This window comes from Belonocnema kinseyi, chromosome 8, assembly GCF_010883055.1.
Source record: "Belonocnema kinseyi isolate 2016_QV_RU_SX_M_011 chromosome 8, B_treatae_v1, whole genome shotgun sequence".
NCBI classification, from domain to species: Eukaryota; Metazoa; Arthropoda; class Insecta; order Hymenoptera; family Cynipidae; genus Belonocnema; species Belonocnema kinseyi.
Genome location: NC_046664.1, coordinates 36938914 through 36954151, shown reverse-complemented (window position 1 = coordinate 36954151; position 15238 = coordinate 36938914). Strand labels below are relative to the sequence as shown.

The following is a 15238-nucleotide window of genomic DNA, read 5'->3' as shown; positions in this document are numbered from 1 at the left end:
GGAATTTTTCTGAGGTCAGATTCGGATTCAGCGCAGCAAAAACCTTCGGGTATAGTAGGTCTGGTCTCTGGTTCTGAGAATTGTTGGCCTGTGTAATCAGAGCGTTATTCATTCCCTATTCCAAGGATTTCAAAAGAATTCAAATGGATTTGAAATGTTTTTCTTATTTTCAAAAATTCTCAGGAATTTACTAGAGCTTCAAAAATTTTAAGAGACTAAATATTTTAGAGTATTTTTAATAATTATAAGAAATTGTCAAGAGGTTTTAAAGGATTTGAAATATTTTTGGGTATTTTAAAGGAGCCCAAAAATTTGTTAGTTGATCCCTTTACAATTTTTTAATCTATTGAAATTCTTTGCAATCTTTTTTAATAACTTCAAATCTTTAAAATCATGGTACCTGAAGTTCTGACCGTTGAAATAAACGGAATAATTGTTCTCAATTATATTTTATCTTCAATTATTGCTCTACCTACATTGAAAAATAATGCATTATAAGTTTCTTTTGTGATCTATTATTTGCAATATAAATAAACGAGTATTGCATACCAATTAAAATTTGTAAAATAAGCACGAATCATTTTAAATTATTTGAACATTAATTAAATTAAACGTATTAAAATTAAAGATCTCTCAGCAAGAAAAGGTTAAATCCTTAGAAATATTTGAAATCCCATGAAATCTTTGGAGATTCAATAAAATCCTTTAAATCTTGTGAAGTTTCTTGAAGTACATTTAAGTCTCTTGAAAATACTTGGAAACACTTAGAATTCCTTCAAAATTTAATTTATTCTCAATCATTCTCTTGAAATCCCTTGAAATATTTGGAAACCCTCAAACATTCTTTGCAATCTTCTGGGATTTTTTCAATCTCTTAAAATTCTTTCGGGTCCCATGAAATCCCTTAAAAATATAAATTAAACCACGTAATCCCACGCAATAAAATTTATTCATTTGCTCACTAAAGCTCTCTAAAAATTCGTTAAAACCCCTGGAAGTCTTTGGAAATCGTAAAAATCCATTAAAATAAGTAGAAATAATTTGAAATTCCTTGAATATAAATTAAATTAATATTCATTAATATAATAATTTAATATCCATTATTTATATCCTAATATTCATTGGTATTCATTTAAGTTCTCTAAAAAAAAGTTTAATTCCTATTAATTTTTGAAATTCCTTGAAAATCCTTGCAATGTATTTTCCAAAGTTGTCTTGAAATCTTTGAAAACACTAGAAAATTCTGTGAAATTGTTTTAATATCTTGGAATCCCTTGAAACCCCTTGAAAAATTTCTTGAAGAAATTGTAAAAATCCATTAACTTAAGCAGAGATCATTTGAAATCTCTTGAATATTTAAATGTAAGTAACAATCCCTTGAATTCTCTTGAAAATATAAATTAAATTTAACTTCTCTAAACAAAAAATGTTCAAATCTCTAGATACGTTTGGAATCGCTATGAATCTCTTTGAAGTTTCATTTAATTAATTTACCAAAATTCTCTAAAAATCGCTTCAAGTCTCTGAAACACTTCAAAAATGCATTTAAATCCCTTGAAATATTTTAAGGCAGTATTCTACTTTGAGATGCTAAAAAAAGACTATTTTTGTGAATTTTTTTTAGATTATTCATAATGATATTGATGTAAGGTTTTTTAGGTTTAAAACACACTCTTGAAATACATTTTTTTAAATTTCATTTTATTTATGCAATTTACATACATAAAAACGTCAGTCAAAGTCCACTCTTTAAAAAGTAGGTAGGTCCGTGCTGTTGTAAAAATCTTAAAAATAGGCTGTCCGAAACAATAAAATCAAACAGTTATATATTCATTATGACTGCAGCAACCGGCTGAACTAGGATTATACAAAAAATTTAATTTTAAATATTTTTTTTCGCAAAAAACTGTGAAAGCAATCCCACTTTTTAAATTTTTTGTTTGTTTTTTCGTCGTCATTTTGTTATTTTTTATAAATATCATAAATCCTAGTTCAGCCGGTTGCTGAAGTCATACTGAATCTAAAACTGTTTAATTTTTTTTGTTTCGGACCACCCATTCTCGAGTTTTTTTAAAACAGCGCGTACCTACCTACTTTTTGAGGAGTTGACTTTGACTGGCGTTTTTATGTATAAAAAGCGCATAAAATAAATAAAAGTTTTAAAAAATGTATTTCAAGAGTGTGTTTATTAAGTCTAAAAATCATACATAGATATCATTATTAATAATCTCAGAACAAATTCACAAAAATAGCTTTTTTCAAGTGCTTCAAAGTAGTTTGAAAATATTTGAAATCCTCTAAAATCCCTTAAAATGTTTCCAAATCTAAAGAAATTCTTTGAAATCCGTGAAATTATTTTGTAAATCTGTTAAAACCCGATTAATTGTATAGGAATTATATAAAACTTGATCAAATCCATTCAAATCTTCGAATTCTTTAGAAATTCTGCAAATCGTTTGTGGTTTTATCTTTTTTTTGCATCAATTCTTTCGATATTTTAACATTATTTTCTTATAATATTTTTTTGAAAGGAGGGGGAGATGTAGCAAGGGGGACATTAGGGATTAATTAGGGTGATTAATTAGCCCTTCGACTATTTATCTCTGAGGCAAATCTTTATTTAAGACCATTGTTTTGTATTATTTTATAGGGAAGGACTGACGGTAGCTTTGCATAAACTCGAACCTTCAGTCGCTGCAACTACTGCAATTCCCAAAGTGATATTGCGCGCCGAGCATACACTAAGTGGTTTTCTGAGATCTCTCAATGCAGACTGTTCGATAAGAAGCGAAGCCCTCTTGAACATGCTAAATCAAATCCACATCGGGAAAACTTTCGACCTGATAATGGCCGTCGCATCTGTGGAGGACAAACTGAAAGCATTCGTCTCGGAAATGATAAAATTCAACGAGTACAGCAATCAAGTGAATGAACCGGTCCCGGGAAGTCCATCCTCGCGTGCAATGCTATTCGACATGACTTTCTTGATGCTCTGCTCCATTGTTCAGACATATGGATCTGAGGTTTTAGAAGAAGGTGGAGATTCCTTTTGTTGAACAGTGGGTTCGCGAGAGTGCATGCCTGAGCGTGGAAATCCGAAATCTCCACACAAGCTCCTTCAAACGATCGACCCTGCAGTGGTCGATGTTCTTCTGCAGCAAATTAGTTCTGGAGAAGCTGATTTTATGACGATCACTGTCAATTGGGACAAAAAGTGTCTGGCGGCAATGGGAGTTGTGAAGGAATTTCTTTTCGGATGGGAGAGTGGTGGTTTGAGTGCTGGAGATGTCAAGAGAGCCCTCGACAGATTGAGAAATGGCGTTTGCTGTTTACCTGTGTGTGCTGCGACTTGGCTGTGTGTACATATGAGCATCACTCATCAGGATGCACTTCTCAAGCCCATGAATATGGTTCAGCAGTTTCTGACACCTGGCATAGCCGAAGAGACACAGGAATCCTCATTTAAGGAAAGGTAAAGTTCATTCGCTTTTAAGAGTTTCGTTTCTTTCGAATCTTTAAGGAGGAACCATGCATCACTTTGATATCATAATAATAGCTGGAAAATTGTTTGTAAATATGTGGTTATAAAACATGAGAAGAGTTTATAAGATTGCTTATTTTGTGAGATTTCCATATTTGCACTTTTAATTGTATATTATGTTATGTTCAAAATTTCAGATGCTATATCACAATTTCAAAAAAGAAATGTTAATTTTCAACCAAATAATTGAATTTTTAACCAAGAAAAGATGAGTTTTGAACGAAAAATGTTATAAATGTTATTAATTTTCAAGAAAGCAATTCAATTGTTAACCAAGTTGTTTAATTGTCAGTCAAAAAATATGAATTCTCAACGAAACATATTACAGCTTTGATAGTTCAACTATAAACTATTTTTATTTTAAATAAAAAAGAGCTGGAATCATGAAAAAATATCAATTTTCAACCAGTTGCATTTCAAATTAATAGAGATGAATTTTCAACTATAATTATGAATTTTCAGCCAAAAAAATTAAATTTTAAGAAAGCAGTTCAACTTTTAACATAATTTTATCATTTTCAACCAAAAAAATGTTTATTTTAAATAAAAAAATGTGCCCGTTTCGCGGGCACATTCTCATCGCACGCTACGCGCGCAGCTCGCTTCGCTCGCAAGTTTGAACGCGCCTAGGGCGTGCGACGGTTGAATCTCGCGCTTCGCGTTTGATATTAGGTTACCTCGCGCTTCGCGCTTGGATGTTTATTCTTTGCATTTGGAATGCTTGAAAAAAACCTTATCAAAAAGACCTTTTTTAAATGGTAGTATCTAAGTATATGCGTCTTCATATTCTGAATTGTCTACTTAATTAAGTATAGTCAAGGATTAAGTTTCTCAAAGCTCTGTAGGCTTTGAGGTACACATTCTCATCGTGACGCTCGCGCTGCGCGCTCGATTTCCGACAGACATTTGTAAACAGGTTTTGTTGGATTTTTTTCTCGCAACTTTCGTCGTTTTTCCACACTTTTTTTTTTATTTTATTTTTTTCCAACACTATTTTTCACAAATAAAACAAAAAGTACACGTCCTATCAAGAAGTGATTTTTAACGAAATTGTAGATCTTTTTTGGGATAACCATTTTTGTTAATTCATCTTTTTTTGTATCCTACATAGTTTGTCCACAAAATGGAATTTTTTATTTTCCATTATTTTTTGTGCAATCAAAATTTGAATTTTCAATTTTTGAAGAAAATCCAAAAATTGGTTATGATAATCTTGTGGGGCTTTCAAAATAAATGTTTTTCTTCTCTTGACTTTTTTTCATATCATGCGTTATTCGGCTTCAAATTTTGATTTTCGGTTGATTAAAAAAATTTTGAAAACTCTATAACTCTGAGAACTTTTTTTTTATCGAAAAAAGTCATAAAGATAAATTGTTTGTTCTTTTTAATACTATAAATATCCGTACATAAAATTTTCAAATTCAGAAAAAAGTGGTCTCAAAAATTTTCAAAATGCGCTCACTTTTTGAATTTTTATCAAAAATGGCTGGTTCACGAACTCGTCCTTTCTTTTAGGACCTATATAAAGTGTGCCAAAGATGAATTTGATTAGTTCATTTTTTCGAGAGTTATCGTGTTTACGGACGGACAGACAGGCAGACGCAATCGTGAAAACCTGATTTTCGGATTCAAGGGGTCTCGAAACGTGGAGATAAATGATGAGAATGTAAAAAAAGTTGAAATAATTACAGAAAAATAATTTTTCTACAAAATAGTTTAATCCTCGAACAAAAATGATTAATTTTCAACTTGTTGCATCTTGAATTAATAGAGATGAATTTTCAGCTGAAATTACGAATTTTCTATCAAGCAAGATGAATTCTAAACCAGAAATTTAACAGTTCATATATCAAATAAAAACATTTAGAGTTGAATTAATTTTAAAAAATTGCCATTCTTAACAAAATAGTTCAATCCTCGAACAAAAAAGATTAATTTTCGACCAACAAAATTAATTTTTAAGAAAGAAGTTTAGCTTTTAATCATTTTTTTTTTAATCGACAAAAATGAATTCTCAACGAAATAGGTTATAGCTTTGATATTTAAACTAAATTTTTTTTTTTTATTTAAAAAAAGAGTTTAATTCATCCAAAACTAAAAATACAAATCGCCATTATTCAACAAAGTAGGTGAATCATCGAAAAGAAAAGTTTAATTTTTAACTACTTGTATTTTGAATTAAAAGAGGTGACTTCAACTAAAATTGCGAATTTCCAACCAAAAAATTAATTTTTAAAGAAGGAGTTTAACTTTTAACCCAATTTTTTAATTTTCTACCAAAAAGATGAATTCTTAAACAAAAAAGGTTATAGCTTTGATATTTAAATTAAAAATGTTTTGATTTTAAATTAAAAAAGAGTTTAATTCATTAAAAACTAAAAATTCAAATCACCAATATTCAACAAAGTAGTTGAATCTTCGAACAAAAAAGATTAACTTTCAACTAGTTGCATTTTGAACCAAGAGATGAATTTCAACTAAAATTACAAATTTTGAACAAAAAAAATTAATTTAAAAAAAAGCAATTGAACTTTTAACAAAATGTTGTAATTTTTAGGCAAAAAACATGAATTCTGAACGAAAAATCAAATATTTGATAAATCAAATAAAAAGATTTTTATTTTAAATCAATAAGAGTTGAATTCATTCAAAAAATATAAAGTTTCAACAAAGTAGTTGAATCATCAAACAAACAAGTTTAATTTTTAACTTGTTGCATTTTAAATTTATAAAGATGAATTTTCAAGCAAAAAAAATAATTTTAATGATAGCGCTTCAACTTTTAAATACATTTTTCAATTTTCAAACATAAAGGCCGAATTCTCTACGAAAAATGGAGTAGTTGATACATTAACTAACAAAAAAATTGAATTCAAACAAAGAAGTTTAATTTTCCACCAGTTGAATTTTGAGCCAATAAAGATGAAATTTTTTCCAAAAGAGATTGATTGACCTGTCGCATTGAATAAGGGCATATAAAATTATTTCGCTGGGATTCGGAAGACTCCTGGAGGCTTTCAAAAACATTTTTTAAGTATAATTTTTGAAGGCAATGTAGATGTAAAATTTAATTGCGCATTTTTTTTCTCCCGGCAAAAAGTTGTATCCTTATTATTTTTCTATTTAAGGGCAAAAAACGGACTTTTTTCTGGAAAAATCGATTTTCATTGGTTTTTCACTTTAGCTCGTGCTATGTCAGTCAGTTTTTGGAATTTTGTTAATACAATTTTTAAGGAATGCGCTTCGAAATGCCTTTCGGCTGATAGAGGAAGAGAAATTAAAAAATTGATTAAACAATTTTTGCTTACGCCAGTCAGTTTTTTTGGCTTTAAATAGAAAACTAAAAAAGGTATTTGACACGTGAATATAGCCTTACAAAATTAAAATTCGCACAAGTATTTCAAAACTTGTAGGGCTCTTCTTACTCCCAGTAAAATAATTTTACCTGCCCTTATTCGATACGAAAGGCTCAATTTTCGAATAAAATAACAATAAAAAATGAAACATTATTAATTATGAAAATTTTATAATATGTTCCTATTCTATTTAGTGCTAAGAAATATACCTAGTTGTACTGTGTAAACCTCAGTTGAAAGTATTAAACCACCACTTGCAATTTTGAAGATTAACTTATTTAAAGTTCTGTATCAACTGAACAAAATATGTAAAAGTATTTTTAATAATTTTTTGAAGTTATACATATACGTTCAAAATATTTTCAAATTACAGGAAGTTTTGCGGTTTCAGGTCTGCCTTAATGTTTCAAATTATACGGAAGATGCAATATGACGTTCGTCCACCAACTCAATTCAAGAAAGTGCTTGCCGTCTTTCACAGGTAATAATGATAATAATCACAAAGTATTGAAATCAGATCTAGACATTAATTTTTTTTAACAACTGTAATTATACTTATATCTAATTAAAATATTTAGCCTTATATCTCGTCAACCGATGTTGGAACAGTTGGAATCGATATGGCAGATGATTCACCACCGAGGTTGGATAAATATTCAAGCAGCATAAGGTCTTCATGCCTTATTAAATACCGGCGGTTCCCTCTGGTTTGTTTCTAATTTGGCGAAAGCAACACTAAAGTACAAATATCAGGAAGGATTGGATCGAGCCATTGATCTGACTTTCTCCATCTTTCATTTTGATATAGAAAACTGTACATTGGATCTTTTGAATAATCTTGTACCGCAATATTTGTACAATGTGTTGCAGTAAGTAGAAAATTCTTTAAAGTTTACATTCAGTAAGGGGTCGTTCAAAAACTTCGTCGCACTTTTGCTTTACAGCCCAAAATATTCTTAGAAGAGGAAAAATTATTGTATAGGCACCATATTGAATTCAATATGAAATGCTTAAGATTTAATCTCGAAATTTATTTCATTTTCAGCAAAAAAAAAGTTGAATTCTCAATCACAAAAAATTAATTTTCTACCAAAGGTGACGAATTTTCAACAAAAGAGTTGAGTTTTTAAGCTGAAATAGTTTAACTTTAAAATAACGTAAATTAATTTTTAATCTAATAGTTAAATTTTCAATATACAAACATGATTTTTTTTAGAAGACTGCTGAATATTCAACTGAACACTTTCATATAAAAATTTTTCAATTTTTATTCCAAATAAGAAATTAATTTTCAATCCAAAATAGACGGCTTTTCAATCTAAGAATGCGAATTTTCAACAAAGTAATTGATTTTTCGAGCATAAAGATAAATTTTTAATAAGTTATTGAATTTACAACAAAATGATTAAATTTTTCCCAAAATAGTTGAATTTGTAATCACATAAATGAATTTTCGACCTACAAAGATGGATTTTTTACCTAATGTTTACATTTTGAATAAACAAAAAAATAATTATTAACTCAGCAATTGCATTCACACTCAAATAGTTGAACTTTAAAGCAAAAGGGATTAATTTTCAACATAAAAATATGATTTTTTAACCAAATGTTCGAATTTTCAAACATAAAAAATTACACTTCAACCAAAAACAGTTTCATCTTCAAGCCAAAAAGATTAATTTTTAAAAGGCAGTAGAATTATCAATCCGACAGTACGAGGTTTTTTTGTATAGAAAGACAAATATTCAATAAATTAGTTCAATTTTCTATAAAATAATATAATTTTAAACAAAATAGTTGCATTTTCAAAATAATAGATGAATTGTCACCTAAAATATTTAAACTCAACAAAAATTTTAGCAAATAAGTTTATCTCTTATCCAAGTATTTTAATTTTTAATTTAAAAAAATTAATTTTCAACGAAAAATATAATATATAGTAGATATTTTAACCAAAAGTGATAAATTTGAAAACAAAAAAGGCAAATTCGCCAGAAAACAGTGGAATTTTACACCGGAAATAAGAGTTCTCTACTAAAAACTTAATTTTCAACAAATCAGTTTAATTTTCAAGTGAAAAAGATAAATTTTCTACAAAACTTTGAAATTTTCAACAAAAAATTGGGATATTTAAATGTAAGGTTAAAAAAATTTATTTTCAACAAACAAAAAAATGAATTTCTAACAAAATACTTCAATTTTCAACCAGAGATGTATCTTTAAATTTAAAAATGAATTTTTAATAGAATAGTTCAACTTTCAATCAAATTTTTGGATTTTCAATTTGTACCAAATTCTTATAACAAAATGCATGTATTTTCATTTTTCATCAAAATTGTTGCATTTTAAATTAAAACGAGAAATTTTCAACCAATAATGTAATAGGTAAATTTTCAGTTGAAAAAATTCATTTGAAACAAACCAAATTTTTAACAAAATAGTTCAATTTTAAACTAAATTGCTGAATTTTCAACTAAAACAGATTGATTTTTAACAAAAAAATTTCAACCAAAAGAAATGAGTTTCAAAATTAAAGAGGCAAATTCCTTAGAAAACAGATTAATTCTCTGTCCGAAAATATGAATTATCTACCAAAAAATTGAATTTTTTTACGAATATAATCGAATTTTTAACCCAGAAAGATGAATTTTCCAATAAAAAATTGGATTTTTAACAAAAAAGTTCATATTTAATAAAATAGTTGTCTGTTTACGTAAACACGATCAATTTTCAACCGAAAATGTAAGTTTGTAGTTGAAAAAATTAATTTTTACCAAGAAAAAATGAATTTTTAACAAAACAGTTATATTTTTAACCAAAGAGATGAATCTTTAAATTAAAAAATGAATTTTTCACAAAGTGGTTCAACTTTCAACCAAATAATTGGATTTTCAATCAAGAATATCAGTTTTGTAAGAAAAAGACGAATTTACAACGAAATGCATATATTTTCATTTTTCATATAAATTGATGAATTTTAAATTTAAACGGGCCATTTTCAACCAATAATGGAATAAGGTAAATTATCAATTTAAAAAATTAATGTGAAATACATAAATTTTTTAATAAAATAGTTAAATTTTCAAACAAATTGTTGAATTTTCAACTAAAACAGATTGATTTTTAACCAACAAATTTCACTTATCTGGCTGGAAGAAACGGCGAAGTGTCGCAACAAACGCATTTTATTTTACAGTTTCTGCGATTTATGGTGCAATGTGGAAAAGATCGGACGCGAGTCGTTCTAGAAGGATTGAACCCAGAATTGGTAAGTTTAACATTCTTAATTTGTGCTTAAATAGGTAGTTTTTTTGTTTTCTAAACTGAGCTCGACTTTTATTTGCTTTGAAAATTTAATGAGAATTTACGAGCATTTTGAATTAGGATTTAAAAAGTCGTATTTTCTATTTTATGATTAATAATTATTTAATTGATAAAATAAGTCACAGTAATGGAAAATATATTATTCGTATAAAAAATACCTTATTCAGGATTGCTACAATATCCCAATTTCTAAATTCTTCTTTAGACACTTTTTAGTTGTGTTTTCAAGCTAAAAAAAAGTAAATTAGTGTTTAAACGAATAATGAATTTCTAATTAAAATTATGAATATTCAAGCAAAAATATGATTTTTTAACCAAATAGTTAATTGGATTTTGTCAGAAAAATAAATGTTGAACCAAACAAAAAAAAACACAATTTTCAACAAAATAGTTTTTTTTTCATACAAAAAAAAGATTTTTCAATCAAAAATGGAAGAGTTAAATTTTCAGTGAAAACAATTTCCGAACAAACAAGCAAATTGCAGCAAAATAATTCAATTTAAAACCCAAAAGGCGCATTAAAAAAGATAAATTTACAAAGAAAAACTAGAATAGTTCAATTTGCAGTTAAAAAAATAAATTTTAAACAAACAAAAACAAACGATTTTTCAGTCAAATTAATTAATTTTTAACTAAAAATATAAGTTTCAAGCAAAAATAAAATGTTAACATCTTCAGTTAAAAAAATTATTTTCCAACTAAAAACAATTTCTTTAATTCTTTTTTTTTCAATTTCGAATTTTTTCAATTTCTAACAAAAAATTCTCAGCAAAATAATTCATTATTAAACCCAAAGGATGAATTTTCTACCAAAAAAGATACAGTCTCAATAAAATATATAAATTTTCATCTAAAACTATAAATTTTGAAAAAAAAAACAGAATGGTTACATCTTCAGTTAAAAAGATTAATTTTCAACTAAAAAGAAACGTATTTTCAGTTAAAGAAATGAATTTTTAATCACAGTGACGAAGTTTCAACCAAAAATATGACTTTTTGACAAAATAGTGGAATCTTCAACCCAAAAGATGAATTTTCTATAAAAAAAAGAAAAATTTTTAACCAAATTTTTTTTTCAACCAAAGAAATAAATTCTTAACAAAAAATAGAATAGTTAAATTTTCTACAAAACAAATCATTTTCTGACGAAAACGATTACATTTCTATCAGGATAGGTAAATTTTTAACTAAAAATCGAATAGTTAAAGTTCATTTTTAACTAAAATGATGAATCTTTAACTAAAAAAATGTATTTGCAACCAAATATATGAATTTTCAACTAAAAAGTAGACTTCCTACAAATAATAAAATAGTTAAATTTTCAGTTGGTAAAATGAATTTTCAACAAAATAACGAAACGAATTCTCCACAAAATAGTTAAATTTGTAACCAACGAAATTAATTTTTAACCAAAAAGATGAAGTTTCAACTAATGAGAGTACTTTTCGACAAAAAGATGAATAATTAAATTTCCAGTAAAAAACTTTATTTTTAGTAAAAGCAAATTAAATTTTTAACAAAACTGTATAATTTTCAACCAAGAAGTTTCAATTTCTATCAAAAGAGATACATTTTAGACAAAACATGGAATAGTTACATTTTCAGTTAAAAAAGTTAATTCTATGGAAGAAAAATTCATTTTTAACCAAAAAGATCAATTTTCTATTAAAATAGACGAATTTTAAACAAAGTATATGATTTTTCAACCAAATATTAAAATTTTTTAAGGATTTTTCAACCAAAAAGTGGAATCAGTCACCAAGAATCTTAAATATACTTCCATAAATTCAAATTTTCAATAAAATACAGGAATTTTTGTCACCTATTTTAGGAATTTGTCACCTTTTTCTCCAATTTTGGGGTTTCTTATCTTTTGTCACCTTTTTTCAGTTGAAAAAGTACAAGTTTATTCAAAATTACAACTTGCACACAAACTTAATCTTAAATTTTTAATTTGAAAAGATGAATATTTTACCAGCCAGTTTAATTTTGAAGCAAGGAAGACGAGTCTTCTAATAAAAAATATGACTTTTCTAACAAATACTTGAATTTTTTAACAAAAATAAATAAACCAGAAACAGTTGCATTTTTAATCAAGTAGTTGAATCTTCGAGTCACAAAGAAGAATTTTTTAAAGGACAGTTGAATTTTCAACTAAGAAAGATGAATAATCAAGATGAACATTCGATTAAAAAAGACCATCGAGACGAATCTGCAACTAATAAGATTAATTTTTGAAAAGAAGTTTAACTTTTAACTTAGAAATTGAATTTTTAATAAAAAATATTAATTTTATAATAAAAACACGAACTTTCAATAAAAAAAGTTGAATTTTCAACCAAGAATGATAGATTTTTAACTAAAATGGAATAGTTAAATTAGCAGTTAAAAATTAATTTTCATGAAAAAAAAGCAGTTTTCAATAAAATAATTACATCTTAAACCAATAAAATGATTTTTTAACAAAGTGGTTCATCTTTGAATCAAGTACTTGAATTTCGAACCAAAAAGATGAATTCTCAATGAAAAATTTGATAGTTAAATTTTGAACCATACAGATGAATTTTCTATTACTAATCGTTAAATTTTATTTTGAAAAATTTATAACAAAAAAAATATAATTTTCGGCAAAATAGTTCAACCTTCAACCAGTAAATGAATTTTTAAAAATGTACTTCATTTTTCAATCTGGTAGTTGAATTTTCGAAGAAAATATATACTTTTGAGCCAAATAGTAAAATTTTGTAACAAAGGAGATGAATTCTGAAAAGAAAATATAATTTTAGACTTTGTAAATCAAAATCAAAAAACATTTTTTTTTAAATCTACCAACGTTGATATTTACTTTTATTGCTTTAGAAAGGGGTTTTAATGAACAGCGTATTGATCGTATATTTTTTTGTAAATCGTTTTTGATTGCGATTTAAAAAAGAAACGTGTTGTATAAAATTGGTTTTTAGATTCCTGCTTTTTATTGAAATTTCCAAGAATCGCGTAGTTAAATTTGAATGTTGGGCGTAAAGAATTTAATTTTCGATTTATTCTGAATTTAGTTTTTTAAAATTTATATTTGTTAAATTTAAAAATTACTAATCTTACTGCTGAATATGTGAAAGGATCTAAAGGCAATCACACGATGCCTCGACCATTTTGGAGAAGCGTATCAAAAGTGAAGAAACAAATCAATATTCCATGACCTCGTCAAGGCAGTGTCACATTTCCAAAAATTTTAAATCAAAATCAATCGAATCTTAAGCGACGCAACTTGGAGAGAATGGACCTATTTTTTAAGAAACTAAGATCATAAATGCATACTTTACACAATAACTAACAATAAAATTTAATTTTAATTGAATATAATTTTTTCGATGATTTTAAAAAATGTTAAAAAAATTAATTAAATTAATAAATTGATAATTAATTACATTATCAGTAATTATTAATTTATAATAAATTAAATCATTATTAATTATTTAATTATGAATAATTTTTCAAGGAATTTTCAACCAAAAAGAAGAATTAATCAACAAGGAGATTAAATATTCGTCCATTAAGTTCAAATTTTCAATAGAATACAGGAATTCTAAACTAAATATTTCAATGTTCACTTTAAGAAGATAAATTTTGAACCAACAATAGAAGAATTAAATTTTCAGTTAAAACATGAAATTTTCAACCCCAAAAAAAAAATTTTCTACCAAAAAAGGTAAAGTTTTCAGAAAATATATCAATTTTGAATAAAAATAAATAAATTTACATACCAAAACTAGAATTGTTCAATTTATAGTTAGATAAGTAAAATTTTAACAACAGAAAACGAGTTTTCAGCAAAATAAATAAATTTTCAACTGGAAATCTAAATTTTTAATCAAAACTGTAATAAAAACTTCAGTTAAGAAAAGTAATTTTCAACAAAAGAGAAACGAATTTTCAGCCAAAGAAATTAATGTTTAATTAGTCATGAATTTTCAATCAGAAATATGAATTTTTGACCAAATAGTGGAATTTGCAACCAAAAACATGAATTTTCTACAAAAAAATGTATTCTTAACAAAAAATAGAATAGTTAAATTTTCTACAAAACAAAACATTTTTTAACGAAAAAGGTTATATGTCCATCAAAAAAGCTAAGCCCTCCCCCCCCCCATAGAATGATTAAAGTAATTTTTCACATAAAACAGATAAATTTTCAACTAAAAATAAAATAATTAAATTTTCAGAAAAAAACCTTATTTTCAATTAGTGTAGTCCATTTTCAACGAAATAGTGTTATTTTCAACCAAGAGGATTAAAATTCTATGAAAAAGATATATTTTCGACAAAAAATGGAACGTTTACATTTTTAGTAAAAAAAATTAATTCTAAATAAGGAAAAACTAATTTTAAACCAGATATTTGAACCAAAAAGAGGAGATAATCTCTAAGAACCTGTAATATTCTCCCAAAAATTAAAATTTTAAATCAAATACAGGAATTTGAAACCAAATATTTTAATTTTCAACTTAAGAAGACAAATTTGGAACCAAACATGTACGAGTTAATTTTTCAGTTAAAACAATTTGATTTTTAGCTAGAAAACATAATTTTGAACGAAATTACTAAATTTTCAATAAAAAGAAAGTTTGTCAATGAAAATGATGAGTCAACAATATAAATGATTTTTTAACAAAGTAGTTTCACTGTCAACTAAGTAGTTGAATTTTCAACGAAAAACTTTATGTTTGATATTTCAACTAAAAAATGTTTTACTTTTATACCAAAATTAGTTTAATTCTACCAAAAAAGATGAATTTGTAACAAAATAGTTTGAATCCTCAACCAAATAATTACGATTTTTAACCGTAATATTAAAATTAACTTCAACTTCAGTTTTTTGAAAATTCTCTCACTCTATATAACGCTTTCCCTGAAATTCCCTGACTGTCGGGAATTACCTGATCGCTAGCAACTCTGTAATTTTAAGAAGTAGATGTTTATTTCACTCTAGAATATTTTTGTAAAAATCAGGATGGCCGCT

The 15238-nt window shown here is 26.3% G+C and overlaps 1 protein-coding gene across 1 annotated transcript in view; it reads left to right on the top strand.

The window, feature by feature from the left end:
* LOC117178439 (mediator of RNA polymerase II transcription subunit 24-like) overlaps positions 1 to 15238 on the top strand; it is a 36662-nt gene that overhangs the window by 19168 nt on the left and 2256 nt on the right. Inside the window, 3 exon segments of the mRNA XM_033369865.1 lie at positions 2651 to 3472; positions 7271 to 7378; positions 7476 to 7766. Of these exon segments, the coding sequence (XP_033225756.1) occupies positions 2651 to 3472; positions 7271 to 7378; positions 7476 to 7766 (1221 nt within the window).